Below are 17525 nucleotides of genomic sequence, written 5' to 3'. Positions count from 1 at the left end.
ATTATCCTGCCCTCTCGCTCTATGAATCTTACGTGTAATAAGTATTTCAGTTTTTTTTCTCTCTCTTTTTGACTTAAATATTTGTTTTTCTTTGAAAATAACATAGAGTTATCGAAAGAAAAATCTGCTTTTAAAGCCATATTCGAGGGAATTGGTCCTCCACCTTTCTATGAATTTACAGATCCATATATACACAAGATATTACACAGAAAGGATAACAATAAGCAAATAGCATAGTCAAACAGTCTAGCTCCGCTCAAGCAAATCACTACAATAACACTTACAAAAATATTTGAACTTCATAACCAGTTGCAACTATTATTCCCTACAGAAACCCACAGAAACCCATCTATTCGCAGAAACTCGTAGAAATTTAATTTTCTCATCTACGAGGGTTACTTAAGACGTGACTTTTAGAAAATTGGAACTTGTTTTCAATTTAAATAGAAAAGTTGTTCATACATACTCATAATAGTTAACCGTATTTAACATATTAAAGTATTTAACCTATATCCTGTTGAATACAACAGTAGATTTAAGAAGTTACAACGTTATAAAGGTGTCTATGGGAATAATAAACACTCTGAAACTAATCAGCTTAGATTCTGCCCGTGTACAACAGTGGTTATTTTTCTTTTCTTCTTTTTTTTTTAAAAAAAACAGTACATTAAATTTTACTGATTTTTTTTTTTTTTATGTGGAGTATTGTATAGTCGACGTGACCAATGGATCCTCAGCTTGCTGCATTTGTACTGAAGCAAAGTTCCTTGCGATGACCACGACTCTCCTAACAAGGCATAAGCGGCACATGTGTGGTGTTTTGTGACGCATTCTTTCCATCACTACTGAACTAAAATGACTTAGTTGCAATCGCTCTCATATGCCAACAGAACGTAGGCCACACACAAAACTTTCGAATTAGTATATTGAAGTATATTCAGAATAAACTTAAACATCTTTTTTTTTTTTTTTTTTTTTAATAGCGCTTCAACGTTAATCGTTTCTTTAATATTTATTTTTAAAAAATAAACCAATTTTATTACAATATTCACATTTATGCTACACGTTCTCCTTATGTTAGGAAGCTTCGTCTCGGTGTGCAGTGTGCAGCTCGCCTGGTCGTCATCGGTGTGCACTGGTCACAGCTGCTTATGCTCCCCTCCTTCCCCTCTGGCTGTTTTACGTTTGCGCCGCTACCCCTGCTTTTGTTCTTCCTGGTGGCTATCTAAGGTTTTTCTATGCACAGCTGTCCAGTCAACGCTATCCACTTAGCCACGAAAGAGCTCTTATTACCAACATCACACGGATAATTAGATCAAGACTAAAAATCAAACTCCTTGTGCAACAGTCGTGGTGGGGACAGGGCGTATTAGTCGGCTTGTAGTACTCAAGCCTTTGGGATGGTATGTCGTCGGTACATCGACCCCCCTCGCCGTTAATGCTGGCTTTCTTGACCAGAGTTTGTTCGCTACTTCTCTCTTTCAAATAGTTCTCCATTGTCCTCATGGCTCTAAGTGGATACAGTAATGCCAACACTATCTGGCGAGTACGAACGGTCACCCGTCTTTACTGTAACAGGACGCAGCACGCTTGACCTCGCTGATCTCACGAAAAACAGTATTCCAGTGCCGCTAGAGTGTTGGCAAGAAATAGGAGACTGATATGGGAAACATTTGTGGGAGAAATATTACTTGACTTATTGTAGGTGCAACACGTAGGCAGTACCACGTTTTAGCTCATAAAATCATTTTCGAGCAAGCCAAGAGAAAGTGGCAAGAATAATATATAGCTTGACTTTATGAACGTGAATAGTAAGAATCCAGACGGGTTTAATTGATATAATTTACTGGTAGACATTTGCTTCTGTAGAGCTTAAAAAAATGAAATGAAATCTTTGAGTTTTACGTCCCACGATTATACCGGTTAGGCTAAAGGAGACGGTGATGATGAGAGATGAGTGAAATGGTGGAATGAAGAAAGTGGGAGGAAACGGGAGAACCCCGAGAAAACCCACGAGCACGGTGTTTGTCCACCACAAGGTTCACTTGGCGGGGGCTGGGATCGAACCCGGGACCCCAAGCACCAGAGGTGAACGCTCTACCACTGAGCCACCGCCCCCCCCCCCCTGTAGAGCTTAACTTTCGGGCTTAATGAGCATTTAAAAAAATCTAGAATTCCTATTCTCAACTATACAGTAACCTAGTGTATAAAACAGAAAGAACAGAGCTATAGCGACTGATACAATTTCATTTTCATAATACTTAATCCGATTTATTTGGACGGGTTAAAGTTAACAGTGGTGTAAGTCATGTTTTCTTGTTATCCAGAAACTAACAGGAAAGGTATGTAAAAAATTTGGATAAAACAACTGTTTCCTTTATCATTAGAGTTTCCCACTTCCATCCCATTGGCTGTTGAACAATCATAAACAGACTGAGTTATTTGGATCTGGTTTATATGTCAAAGTCTTTCCTTCTGGGAAGAAAAAAAAAAAAGACTTACACTATTGTAACTTTAACCTGTCCACTTTCATATGTATATTTTTATCTTGCAATCTAGAACTTTTTAAAATCTTTTATTGTTGTTATTATTATTATGCTTGTGTTTTTGTTTGTAAGTAATAATGCGTTAGTGCTTACAATTATTGCTTGTGTCATTATTTCCTTTTTTTTTTTTTTTCATTGCCTATGTCTTCTCAATGTCAATAGTACAAAGAACAACATTGATCTCTTATGTTTACAAGTTGTTTCGCCCTTGTCCTAGTTTGAAATAACTAAACTGAAACAATGCAGTTTTTAAGTTACGATTATGTCGCCTCAATAATTTTAGATCGGCATATTTAACACCTGATAGTGCAGGTAGTGACATTTATTAGGGTGATTGTTTATTATTAGGATTTTGCCGTGACGCATATACTGAGACGTTTATTATTAGGATTTACAGGACATTTTACAAGTGGTTTGCACTGAAAATGACTACTACTTCATTTAAAGAAAGAAGGTACTATATCATGTTCTACTTTTTTAACAGTGGAGCCACTCCACGTCAAATCACCTAGAAAGTGTTTCTCGAACATTAGGTAAAACTTTCATATGTTCACCAAAGATTACCTTACTATTAATTTGCTCAAAGCTATTGGAACTTTTTGTTCATAAGCCGCAAACTTGAAGATTTAAACTCATTTTTCTTCACTACGGAAAGTAAAAGTAATGGTTTACAATAATGCAAAAAACGGATTTCTTGCATGGTTACTGTGGATGATAAATGTGCTACAATGTAATAAATTTACATTGTTGATTCTTTAATGTAAACTGGGGTAATATTTGTCCTTCTACACTTGACTGTAGTCATACAAGTTATCTTGCCGATAAGTCAATTTCGGACAGTTTTCTTTAAAAAAAAGAAGAAAAAAAAACTGCTCAGCCAAGATACAGACACAAAAAGCAATAAAAACAACCAAGGGTTTTACAAATGTGAAATTGGGAAAGTTCAGCGTAACTTTTCAGTATCGAGGCTATATGAGATTGAGACCGATAATTCGTTCACTTTAGCATAAAGGCTGGGTGTTCAAGGAACTTTTAGCACTTACATGCTTAGGAAATCGAATTTTATAGATCTCAAATGTAGCCATTTAAATGAGAACATTGCCAATTTTGAAAATCTCTAAATTAAAAGTGTGCGAAACCATAGGATGTGGTTTTCTGTGCGAAACCATAGGATGTGGTTTTCTCTGCGAAACCACAGGAAATATGGCCGGAAGGGTTTTCAGAAAAGATTAAATAGAACTGCAATTGGAAGTCCTTCCTATAATTTTTGTTTTCCAAAAATCGAGTAGTTTAAAAAATTCCTAATTTTAAGGTTAAATTTATCACAATACAAGCACAAAATGTGAACGTTTGGTCTAAGATACTCCTACCAGTGCTCAATAGAAACTATGTGTTTCAGTTTGTGGTTCACACTGATGTATACTTTACAGGCTCTCAAAATAGTTCTAAAAAGGTTTGTGATCCTATATTCTACTAAGTTCGTAGCAAAAGAAAACTTGTTGCCAGAGGAATGTGTTATGTACTATCCGACTGAAACTTCTTGACGTTTGACAAAAACCAATGGCGCATAAGAGCGACGTTGTCGGATTTCATTTCCTGTCGTGTACGAGTACCGTCAACCGGGCCTACTTAGAACACCGGGGCTACTATGAACAAAAAGTTGGAAAATGTTTGTAATGTCCACAAATCACACAAAAGTTGCAACAATTCTCTTCAATTATACATGTTCATATTGCCTAGTTCTTCTACTTTACTTATATATGTAAAATGGAGCAATACAATTGAAAGAAAAAAATACAAAAAAATATTTAATGGACCCATGTTTTTGAGTAACAATTTATATCCACCCAAATTCTTTACTGTGGAGACCTGGGTTTTATATTTGTGGAGCTCTAGTATTTTTTTAATGAGACTTTGTTATGTTGTTGTAAGTTTCCCATATACATAAAAAATTAAAGAAATAAAATATGACGATGAAAAAAATATATTTTTTGCACATTTTTGTAAAAAATCGGGGCTACTTTGAACATGTCTCTATTCGGGGGTTACTTTGAACATTAACAGAAACCTATAATTTAGTGTTCCTAATATCTGTTTTCTGTTGCTTCCTTCATTGGTTGTTGTTCATAGTAGCCCCGAACACGGGGCTACTTTGAACACACAGAAACAAATATATCAGACGAAACTGGTTACACCCGATTTTTTGTAAACCACATTTTTTGGTAGCTATAAACCATGCACATATTTGTAGAGTGAAAAATATTAAAATTTCCTTCTTGTTTTTAAATGAGTACAAAAATACTGAAAATTTGTATCAAAGTAGCCCCGGTATAACGTGAAACGTTTGCTTCGTGGAACACAGATGGGAGAACGAAGTAAACAGTTTAAACAGAGAAGGTGAAAGAATAAACACTGGTTTAGACTGCTTATATATGAACAAACAATCTTACAATAAAATGAGGAACCACCGTAGCAGAATCAAGGTTTCCTTCCCTAATTATTTAGAAACGATTACCTTTTTTCCTAAACATACACTAACATTCTATTAACAATGACATTTTTGAGTGCAAATAATATTTCTCCCAAGCATCGAGTATTAGACAACCTCGCGTAATTTTCATTGGGTATTGTAAAACAAGAGGGCACGCCTTAAACGTCATGAGATTTGAGCCAGACAGTAGGATTGCTAGATCTTCATGCGGCGCTCGGAGTACCGGGGTTCGAAACACATCCTAAGATTCAACAAGACAACGAGCTAAACTATTAATATAAAGGAACAATTAATAGTTGATTCTACGCACTCGACTATTAAAATGCCTATAAATTAATTTTGTATATGACATTTATAACTCACTTTTCGATTATTTTTATTGTAACCAAGGACACGGTTACGTTCTTTTCATTGTTGTGGTAGTTTCGATGTTAATAAACTGTACAACTTATTCAAAATAATGCACCTAACTTGTTCAAAATAATACATTATATTCTAGTTATAATAGTCAGTTATGCACATGTCGAAGAAGTGTTTGGTGTATTTTATGATCAACAGACAGAAGCAAAACATCAACAGAACTTGTAATGGCCGAAATTTGTGTTCAAATGAACTCGTAAATGACCTGTTAATTTTTCCACAAAACGGTTCTGGAAACTAAAACTATTCTTCAGCACAGACGAGCTCCAAAAAGTGTGAATAATAAGGTAGGCGTCTACAATCATTAATGTTTCGTGTTATTTTCATTGAGTTTGGTTAATAATAATAATGGTAGTTAGTAACAGTATGTGTGTGTGTGTGTGTGTGTAATATTGTAATAGTGGCAATAAAATAAAATAAAAAAGCTCTGTTTCAAATTTGTATCCCCAGTTACACCATTGCTGATCTCCGAACTTGCCGTCAGTTAATCTTGCAACCCTAGCATTGAAATCAGGAATTTCTCTGAAAAATTATACGATGAAATCCAGTCTTACCACTGGCTAAATGCCCAATGCTCAGCGTCTATTTTAAGACTGAAACTTTAGAGTTTTGCAACAAATGTCTTTGTATTACAAGTGATTGCCTACGTTACAGAGCAACCGCTGTTTATGCATTTCGACAGAAATTATTTCTAGTTCTCCGGGAATTAATACCAAATTTGAAGATTCGAAGCAAGATTTGAAGATTTGAAGCAAGCTTTCTGAGTCTAATCTAGGGATAGGGGGCGCGGTGGCTCAGTCTATGGTCTCTACATTTTTTTTTTATTTTTTTTATTTAAAACTGTTTTAAAATTTTGCGTTTACTGAAAGTTTAATTTAAAATAAATAAATAAATAAACTCTCCAATTGTGCAAAGTTTGCATCTAGATTCAATTTTATCATGTCTATCTTTTCGTTTCTTTACCGAAAGAGAAATCTCTCTCTCTTTTTCTTTCATTTGTCAAATCATGTTTCGCAGAATTTTCGCCGATAACAAAAGAAATATAAGAAGAAACAAGTAAAAATCCTCCCTCCGGGGTACATTAACAGCGCCCTTTATTGTCAACTCTGGAGGAAGACAGATCACGTGCCTGACAGGCGACTGGCCAGGAAATTTCTAAAATGAAGTCTATTTGATTGTTATCTGAGGTCGGACGGGAAAAAAAAAGCAAATCCTGCCATTCAAGTTAAAACTGTATGCTAGTGTGCTTCCACGAATTTACTGCAAGAGTTCGTTCCAAGAAGATGGCGACAATGGCAATATCATAGCAGGTAACCTAACCTTTCAAAGAACTTCGCTTGTTCAACTGAATGACAGGAGGACAGTACTCTAGTATTGCAGTTGCAAAACGCACGTGTTCTGTATTGACCGTCGAAGTTAGAAATGGCTCCGGTTACCTCAATTTTATCCGCGAAATTGCGGTCGTGGGTAACTATCGATGATGCGTTTACTACGGACGGTAAAGTGGTGTTGTGCCAAGTGTGTGATAAAAAAAAAATTGGATGTTCAATGAAATCTCAGAACAACATGTACGAAGTGCACTCCATGCATAAAATAAAAATGTGCGAACTAAAAAAAAAAAAAAAAAAAAAAAAAAAAAGTACTCTTGACACAAACGCATCAAGATACTTCAGTGAGTGAGTTTTTCAAAGACTTGTGCCAAGCAATGATAGCAGCAGACTTGTGCCAAGCAATGATAGCAGCAAACATTCCTTGGAACAAAGTTCAGGTGCCAAAATACCGTGCTTTTCTGGAGAAGTACTGCGGGCATCGAATTTCTGACGAATCCACTCTTCGAAAGTGTTATCTCGAAGTTTGTTATAGGGAAGCTATAGATACCATTAGGACAGAAATAGGTAGTTCATATATTTGGATTTCTGTGGACGAAACAACAGATGTTTTGGGACGTTATATAGCAAATTTAGTGATTGGAAAGTTAAGTGAAAATGCTCCATCTAAATCCTATCTTATTGCGAGTAAACTGCTGGAACGCACGAATCATTCCACGATTGCTCGCTTTGTAAACGATGGTCTTAAAGTGTTGTGGCCAGGAGGAGTTCAGGAAGAAAAAGTCCTTGTTCTCTATACAGACAATGTAGCGTACATGTTAAAAGCGGCTAGAGCACTTACAGTTTTTTACCCTCACTTAATTCATTTCACCTGTATGGCCCATGCTCTTCAGCGTGTTGCTGAAGAGGTGAGATACAACTTTTGCGAAGTAAATAAACTAGTTTCTTCCACGAAAAAAAATGTTTGTTAAGGCGCTACAACGTGTTCAAGTTTACAGAGATCAACTGCCTGACGTGCCACTTCCTCCGGAGCCTGTGCTAACGCGATGGGGCACTTGGATACAGGCAGTACATTTCTACAATGAACATTTTCAAAAAATTAAGCCTGTTGTTCATTCATTTCCATCGGAGTCTGCTGTGTCAGTTGGCATTGCTCAGAAACTGTTTAATGACTCAAAAGTAGCGTGTGATATCGCATACATAGACAGCAATTTTGGCTGGCAACCTACAAGCATTAAAAAGCTAGTGACTGTTGGGCGGCCTCTTCCGGAATCCATGGAAATCATAGAGAATGCAAAGAGACTGCTGCAAGGTGTGTGTGGAGATGTAGGAGAAAAAGTTCGAAAGAAACTAAATGCACTGCTGGAAAAAAACCCGGGTTAAGACAGCCTATTGGCAGTGTGTGAGATTCTCAGTGGTGAAACAAGAACCCCCCTGAAGATATTTGCCCCAACTACATCCCCCTGTTGAAGTACGCTACTGTTCATGTGATGTGGAGAGATCATTCTCTGCATACAAGAATATTTTATCCGATCGCCGACAAAATTTTACTTCTGATCATTTCGAAATGTACCCTGTAACCCATTGTGCAGCAACACACAGTTGAACTGCAGGCACATCTTTTGTAAGTACTTTATTTCAAATTAAAAATGCTCATTAGTGGAAATATTCTTCAATCTTATTTCAGCTGATATTGTTTAAAAGATATAGGACTGCTTTTCCCTGCATGAAATAAATATATATAAAGCAATACATTTCGCCTTAAGTTGTTTTTAGTATTTAAATTTGTATATTGCGTATAATTCATTTCAAGATTGGGCCGTGGTGACGGATGCGCATTTAGTGTAAAAGGTTCTAGATTTGAAACGGGACCACACCACACCACATGAGATTTCTGACGTATAAATGCCGTATGCATTGCTTTTCTCGGGGCTTTCCTGTTTCTGTTTAGCCGATTCCTATCTTCCTTCATTCGCGTCTGATTTTTATTATCCTGCAATCGGTCACGTCAGTGACGTATGGCTGTCTCAGCTGTTCAAGCATTTCACTTGCATTAATCAGGATAAAGTGTAGTAGATTTTCCTTTTTATTTTCATAATTCGTTTAAATATTGCATACTCATACGCGTGTTAATATTACGTTTTCATAAATGTGTAACATATGTAACATTACATATTTTATATAATACATATTTCTTACATTTTTAAGCGATTTTTGTTACATATTTATGTACATATTTAGGAGGTTGGTATTACATAAAAATCCGGACTCTAATCATCACCGTCTCCTTTAGCCTAACCGGCATCAGCGTGGGATATAAAACTTAAAGATTTCATTTCATTTCTAATCTAGGGACAAATCCTTAATTGTAAAGAGTTTGAGTTTTCTGTGCAAAATATCGCAGAAACTGAGCCGTGTTTGCAACTGTTTAGATCAGAGTTGAGGAATCACTGAGGGATCACCCCCCCCCTTTTTTTTTTTTTAAGGTAAAACCCACAACAAAATTTAAAGAAACCATCTCCAAAACTATACTACGAAACTTAAATGTACATTATAGCGTTAATGTAATATAATTAATTACTTTCCTGTGTCTTTGTAGACACCTGTAATTTCAGAATTGGCTTAAAATATGTGTTTATCAAGAGATCTTCAGAAGAGAATACCATTAAAAAAAAAAAATGTTTGGGAACCATGCACAACGAATTTTATTCGCGCTCGATCAAATTTGCTCTATCGATGTTCAACTGTATCCGGACCAAAAAGCAATGTGACCAGATCCCCTGTTTTGTAGTACATACTTGCGCATTCATTCAGATTATAAATTATATGTATACCAAGTTTGGTTGAAATTTATCCAGGTGTTCGAGAGTTATGCTGAAATATTCATACATACATTTTTGTGTGCACCGTATGGAAGATTACATAGAATTGCCCAACTCTTTGTTACTGTACAAAATTATCCATGTCCTTCTTTCTAGAAATCGAAATATAAGCGAGTGCAATGGTGCAAAGTTGTTTCACGGAACACGGATGAGACTTCACGGATTCCCTTTGTGCGACTTGGAATCAGGAAAATAGGTAATTAAATAGTTTCATGTGTATAATAGAATATGAATGCTTAAATGATATTTTAAGGAGAAATAAGGTTTTAAATGTACGTACAAAATTACCGATTCAAATGGACCGATTCTGATGATTTTTGGTACATGAATGGACCCTGGTCTACCTTAGGTTTGTACCACATTAGGTTTCGTAAGAGCTTATCCTAAGAGGAGATAGAGGAGTTCAAAAATTTATGCCAGTATCTCACGAGCTAAGCAAATTAGAGAGATGAAACTCCGTATACGTAAACTTCTCACTAAAAATAGGGATACATGTCCCTGCATTCCTGATAACTTCTGTTTTAAGAGGGAACAGGGGGCATTTTCTATATAAATAAATTGAATGTAGCGATGTTTGGCGGCTAAGTGCTCCTAGAACGTTGCATCGAATCTGATAATTCTTAGTACATGAGTGAACCATGGCTTAAGTTCCTACCGAATTATCAACATGGGGGATGAAAAGGGTGAGGGGTGGTGTGACATATAAAAATAGTCGAAAATGAGCGATATTGGTGTCTAATCCATAGTTTTTGAGATTGCTCAAATGAACAGCGCTCCTTCCGATGTCGTTTATGTCCAAATTCATTCCCACCGGTATGGACCGTGAGGGAAGAGGGTGACAACAGTAATCGAAAACGATCGATGTTAATGTCCAATCCATAATTTTCGGGGTTGCTGGGCTGAATAGTGACACTCTCAATGCCGTTTAAGTCAAGTTCAGCCCCATCGGCATGGGGGGTAAGAAGGTGAGGGGTAGGAAGGAGTGACAATTACAAACTTTTTATCAGTGAATTGATTCAATGTATTTTGAAGGGGTTTAAATACTTTACAAAAATCTCTTCTCCCTGCGCGAAGAACGGACATTTCAGCTAGTAATACATAAAATCTTGAAACGACAGGAAATTTTATACGCACATCAAATATCATGCTACAATATATGATTAGAAAATCTGAAAATAGCTAACGAGCTTAATATTGAATGACTGTAATCAGTTGCACGTATATGCAGAGTGTGCAGGATTGATAGACGGTGAAGCTCTGAACTGGAGGTCAAAACTAGAAAGTGCAAATATCTTTCTAATAGCGTGTAAAGAAATCGGATTCAAAGTGAAGTAGCTTAGATACCTACACGATAATCGGTGAAAATCATATTCATGAAGCTCATAATGATAATAAGAAGAAGTACAAAAATCAATAAACAGTTGGGGGTGGAGGCGGCACAGTTGCTCAGTAGATCCCTTGCGCGCTCATCTCTAGTGCAAGAGATCCTTGATTCGAGCCCGGGCCAAGACCAAGTGAGTATATGGTGGACAACATCGTGTTCGTGAGTTTCTTCAGGATCTCCCGTTTCTTTCACATCATCACTCTTCCACCAACTATTTCATATAACCAACTTCCCTTCACTAATTATATATAAAAGAATGTATTATAATAGTTATAAGTAAAAACATCTACGGAACTATATACGCACTGAGCTTTCAAGACTGTCGTCTCGTCATCAGAATTTGTAAAAGAAAGAAAGCAAAATGTCCGGTCATATGTAAGTCAGGGATGTTATGATATAAGAAGAGTGATCAGGAAAAAAGGTTGTTCCCACTACAGGAAAACAGAAGTGGCACTTGAACAAGAAAATTTCTGCCCCTTAAAAAAATCCCAAAAATGCCTGCTTTTTTGGCATCTTCACTCTAAGGTGAAAATTATTGAATGTTGTCGAATCCTTTCTGTTTATTATTTCAGTCTGTATACAAAGTGTTCGTAGTAAATTAAATGTCTTTCTAAGCGCTAATCTGGTAATATTAGAAAAATGAAATGAAATCTTTGAGTTTTACGTCCCACGGTTATGCCGGTTAGGCTAAAGGAGACGGTAATGATGAGTAATGAATGAAATGGTAGAATGAAGAAAGTGGGAGGAAACGGGAGAACCCCGAGAAAACCCATGCACACGACGTTTGTCCACCACAAAGTTCACTTGGTAGGGGGCTGGGATCGAACCCGGGACCACAAGCACCAGAGGCGAGCACCACTGAGCCATCGTGCCCCCTGGTAACATTAGAAGAGTACACAATAATTCTGAGGAAAAGTGTGTAATAGTATGAAATCTGGGAAGTGTATTGTAACATTCTAACATCATAAAGTTAATCTTCGAAACTTAAAATGGGTCCCCTTTCGTCCTGCCCCTCCCGGCCCCCGCATTGCAGGCCCTTAGTTACGCCACTACCTGTTTCTTTTTTTATTTCAATCATTTGTCTAACACATCAAAAATCAGTTTTAATATGTCGTTTTGTGATTAAGAGATTAATGTGATTTCTCCGCGTGGGTCCCGGGTTTAATACCCACTGGGGATACTTTGCTCATATACCAATTCAAGTAGTGATTATTATTACTATATGAATGATTATTATAACGTTGATACTATATTACTATTGTGACCACTAAGTTCCGTCTCGTTTGGCCATCGGTTCTAAATAGAAAGTTAATCTTCAGTCATTCAAGCAACCTGATATAACGTTGAAGCAAACTCGCCGTTAAGAATTCTGCATTTTAGAATGTACAGCATAAAGTCGGAAATATTTTTGTTTATATTGATCTTTTCATGTTATTTTTTCCCCCTTATTATACGTAAATGTTACCACCTTAGTCCAGAACAGCGTTAGAATATTTTTGATGCCTGAATTGTCAGTCTATTGGTAACATCGAAACATTCACCTAAGAATCTGGTCATCCTATCTTAAAATAGTCATTACGATTTAAATACAAATATATCCAGGTAAGTTACTTTTAAAAATTACTGACATACACATACATACATACATATGGGTACCACATGCCTGTTCTTTCTAAATAGCTCGTGTATGAATAAACACCTTATGTCGACGGTAAATGTGCTCACGCTTGGATAAATTTATATAAAAATAATAATTGCGCTTTAGTATACTAATTTGAGGAAGTAGAATTCACCAGCAGCAGGTAGAGGTTTACGGAGAGAGAGATTATAATGACTCGTCAACATGTCGCAGAATAGTGTCGAAAATTTGCGGATGATAGAGCAAACGTCACGATGAATAGTGTAGTGGTCGACCCAGCACGGCATCAAATGATTGGAACATAGCTCGCATGGAAGAGCTGATTGAAGATCTCGCTCCAAGCGACTTTCATCTGTTCCCGCACTTGAAGGAGTACCCAGGAGGCTATCGCTTCGCTTCAGACGAGAAGGTGAAACAATTCGTGACAACATGGCTGAACATGCGCGGACAGGATTTTTATCAGGAGGGAATCTTCAAATCCATCCCAAGATGCGATAAGTGTCTTAACCGATATGGATTTGACATGTATCCACGCGTGAACAACTTTTACCATTGGCATAAGCGGTAACTCTTTGTACATTAAATTATACGCAGAACGTGATCATCTTTATAAGTATCTATCAGTAGAAAAAATGAAAGAAATGTACTTACAGTTAATTCGGTAGCAAGTTCTTTTATCTCATGATACAACAAACTGCTATCCGAGTCCCTTCTCTCACTAGAATCCTTCTGTAAGGTCTCGTCAGGATTATTTTCCAAATGCGTTTCATTACTATTAGTTTTCGAACTAGTACCTTTCTTCTGAGGTATATAAATCACCGTTTCAGCACTTAAACCACTATCGCAGACATCAGAATCCATTGAATGGCTATTATCAATCAATGGAATTCTTAGCATATACTCACTATTCTCATCCGAAGACGATTTTCGTAAGCTTTCACTATCACGTTTTTCTGTAACTTGAATAGCACTTGATTTCACTTCATCATCAGAAGACGTTACTAATGGATTTTTACTCTCTTTACCATTAGTAAGATGCGGACACTCAACATGTATCACACTTTCGTCACTACAAGAACTAAACATATTTCCATTACTGCCATACACCTCTTGTTGAGATCTTCGTAAAGGAAGCATTTGCTCAGATTCTTTGGAATAAGCACGGCATTTCTCTAAGATGTACAAGGAATCTGGGACGGACTTAACTTTACGAAACACACATGCAACGTTACCATTTTCACTTCCATTAGTACCATGGAAATCACACACACTACACACAGAATTAATGGAATTCGATCTTTGGTATAATAACCCACCATCTGCTGCTTCCACACGCACAATTGGTAAACTGCACCTTTTTAAAGCAGTATCTAAACTTTCGGTTTTGCAACACTGTATTTCTGCTGGTAACGAAGTTCTTTTGTGATTACAATTGACAGTAAACGACGGTGAAACTACAACCGATGCACTTTTTAAACCAACATCCACGATTTGTTTGTGTGTCTCAGAAGTAAACTTTTTCGCGCACTCACACTCGGTACTGTGATGACAAATCGGCAAGCTATCCTCCAAGAATTTCCTAACGCCATTTTGTGGGCTGACTGACCGGCTGCCTTCCTTGCTGCATACATGGGGTTCTTGTTGATGCTGCTCAGCCAAAATTACATCTTCTTGCAGATTTTTATCTAGAATTAACGTACTTGTACTGCTATCACTTCCAGAGAACCCAAAGGATGGAACCTAAAAGTAGAATAAATTCAGCTATAATCTTTAAAGTAATAGTACTGTTTATTGAGATTTCAAACCAATCCTGAGGTACACTCATGTCCAAAATTATTGTCGCATGCCTATAAATATGTTGTTGTAGGAATATAATTTGATAACGAATTCGTACGGTATTTATTATGAAGTTAGTATGTGTATAATCGGCAAAGACATGTATGTGGCAAATTTCATGTCAAAAGAGCAGTAAATAAGAACAATAAAACGAAAATAAAACTTTCTTGTCCATTTAGCAACATTTTGTTTTACTCATTCTAATTTTCGTATTTATAATTATTTTCTTATAAAATTTACCACAAACATGCATTTCCCGATTATACACACAGTATCAGTATTAAAAGTAACCTGCAAAGTCATTGTCAAAGTATATTCTTACAAGAAGACGGTTATAGATATGCGACAATCATTTTGGACATGAGTGTACATATAACACTGCTCGGACCTGACTATAATAATGACTAATTACAATAAAGTAATTCCAATACGGGAATATGAATATCGAAGTGTAAGGTATTAGTTGGGTATCTATTGTAGATCATACACAAACTCATCAATAGAATTAACACATAAGGAATATACATATATATATAGTAGAGTCTCACAAACTCGACATTCTGCATAACTCAAAGATCACTTAAAATTATCATGTAGGCGCATGAAAGGGTTATTCAAATTAAAGAATTGGTTATTTACCGATAAATCCTCCCGTGGGGAAACTAGACACACTCCACACATTTCGGAACAAGCTAGTTCAGTCTTCAGTGGTAACGTAACAAGAATAATAACGGATGGGAGAAAAATGGTGTTGAGAAAGGATTACATACCACAGGATGAATAAATATAACGTAAAGAATACTAAAATACCACGAGCAGAACACAATGCGCTAAGCTGAGTTGAAGGAAGCGCGATGTCTATGTTACGTCACTATTGCCAGATCCAAAATATACATCAAAGGTAGGTAACTAGATTCTATCTATGTTGCTAAAATACGGATTTGTATACACTTTTACAGATATTTGAACAATTCAACAATCAACATCCTAGGCTGAAGTTCACCCTCGAGCGTGAATCTGATAATTGTCTTCCATTTTTAGATTTACTGATTATTACCAGTTCACATAATAAACTTACAACAAAAGTATATCCAAAACCTACTGCGGGCGCTACTTACATACATCAACAGTCAGCCCATCTACTACTGTACAAGGCCAATATTTGGAAAAATTTCTTTCGCAGGCCACTATTAATTTGTGATCGTCCAGATGATCTTAAGGACGAAATACAGTTTTCTATATGAAATAGGAAAAGAAAAAAAGTATAAATTGCGTATATTACAAAAGTGGTTTAATCAAACACGCAAGATCGATGCAAGCTTCTAAAACAGTTATTTTCAAAGAAGCAAAAACATGAATAAGAATTCCTTATTTTCCACAATTATCGACAAAACTTCAACGTATTCTTCAAAATCATAACATATTTGTTTCCAGTATCCCCCCGAAAAGTTTAGAAAAACCTCTTACCGGATTTAAAAGTTATTTTGTTGATCCACTAAATAAATCAGGTATTTATCGTGCTCAATGCGAATGTGACTCCTCATATATAGATCAAACGAAACGCAATATTAACCCCTGAATTAAAGAACATATTAGACAATCAAAAAAGTCACAAGAAGAAGCGATGTCGGGATTGGCGCTTTACTTACAATAAAAACACATATAAAGCAGGTTAATGTAATAGTTTCAGAAAAAAACAAAGAAACAACGGGAGATTAACGAATCTTTCTTTATTCATAATATAAACCAGCTTTAAATCTGGATTTTGGCAACATAGATAGAATTTGGTTACCTATCTTCGATGTATATTTTGGTTCTCGCAATAATGACGTAACAGACATTGCGTTTCCTTCAATTCAGCTCATTCTTTCGCACTGTGCTCTGCTCATGGTATTTTAGTATCCTTCATATTATATTTATTCATTCTCTGGTATGTGTTCATTTCTCTGCACCTTTTTATTTTTTCTTCCATTCCTTGATACCTTACCACTGAAAACGGAACTAGCTTGTTTCGAAACGTGCGGAGAATTTCCCCAAGGGAGGATTTATTGGTCCCGTCCAAAGACGATCACTTCTTTAAAACATCGCTAAATGATCTCATGGTCAAGTAGAAAATTGTCTTTGAAATAATGTGATGGTGTATTAATAGTAAGATTGAAATAATTTCTAGCGTACGGTGCAAACAGTATATGAAAATTTTAATTACTGTATGATTGTAATTACAATACATATATTTACATGTTTCCCTATTCTGTTCACAGGTTTGTTACTGTATTCTATTTTAGCAATTTTTGTTTCTTTCCCTTTGTAACATCAATCTTGGAACTGTCTTAACGAATTATGACATGCTTTGTTGTTTTAGTGGAAATTCAAATCTACTCCATTCCCTCTCTCAGTAACGAAGGCTAAAGAAAGTCGGGCAGCCGATGTTGTTAATTACCACTCACATTCATTTCTATTGTTACTATTCGTTAGCAGGGTTGTTGGAAGGTTTATGGCTGTACTCTATTGCAAACTAAACTTTTACATTAGAGTAATATACAGTAAAATATCATGACTTGTGAATACTCATAAATAACTCCGTCGAACTTGACGTTTTCACGGAACCAATTCATCCTCTCACAAGTAAAGGGTCCAAATGGATGAATCGAGTTGCTGGATGAGACATAGTGTGTCTTATAGAGGATGTGAAAATATGAATGTGTGCGAAGTTATAGTGGCTGAGCGCCATAAGAAACGGAGAGGGAGGAGGTCAAAGTTAGTGGGGAAGGGCTATGCTATGTTATAGAAATAATCAAATAAAGTGTTGTGTCGTAAAAATAGTGAAAGATAGACAATACAAACAGTAGTAGTTTCACATATTGACAAAAGGAGAATGGGCAGAGTAGATCATGAACCTCCGCCGCCATTTTGAAATCTGTGATTTTTTTTTAAATGAAAAGGTAGTCATGTGATATATCAATTAGGGTCAGCTTGTTCTCAAAAAGTCAATTACGAAC

The 17525-nt window shown here is 36.3% G+C and overlaps 1 protein-coding gene across 3 annotated transcripts in view; it reads right to left on the bottom strand.

Annotated features, from left to right (window-relative positions):
* olf186-M (Ki-ras-induced actin-interacting protein-IP3R-interacting domain olf186-M) overlaps positions 1-17525 on the bottom strand; it is a 434062-nt gene that overhangs the window by 31087 nt on the left and 385450 nt on the right. For all 3 annotated transcript variants that reach the window (XM_081745924.1, XM_081745927.1, XM_081745925.1), the window contains exon 10: positions 13342-14430. In XM_081745924.1, the coding sequence (XP_081602050.1) occupies positions 13342-14430 (1089 nt within the window). The remainder of the gene's footprint in view (positions 1-13341; positions 14431-17525) is intronic.

Source organism: Thermobia domestica, chromosome 18 (genome assembly GCF_964235325.1).
Source record: "Thermobia domestica chromosome 18, izTheDome1.hap1.1, whole genome shotgun sequence".
Classification (NCBI taxonomy): domain Eukaryota; kingdom Metazoa; phylum Arthropoda; class Insecta; order Zygentoma; family Lepismatidae; genus Thermobia; species Thermobia domestica.
Note: the sequence above shows the minus strand (reverse complement) of the source record. Positions and strands in the feature narration are given on the sequence as shown.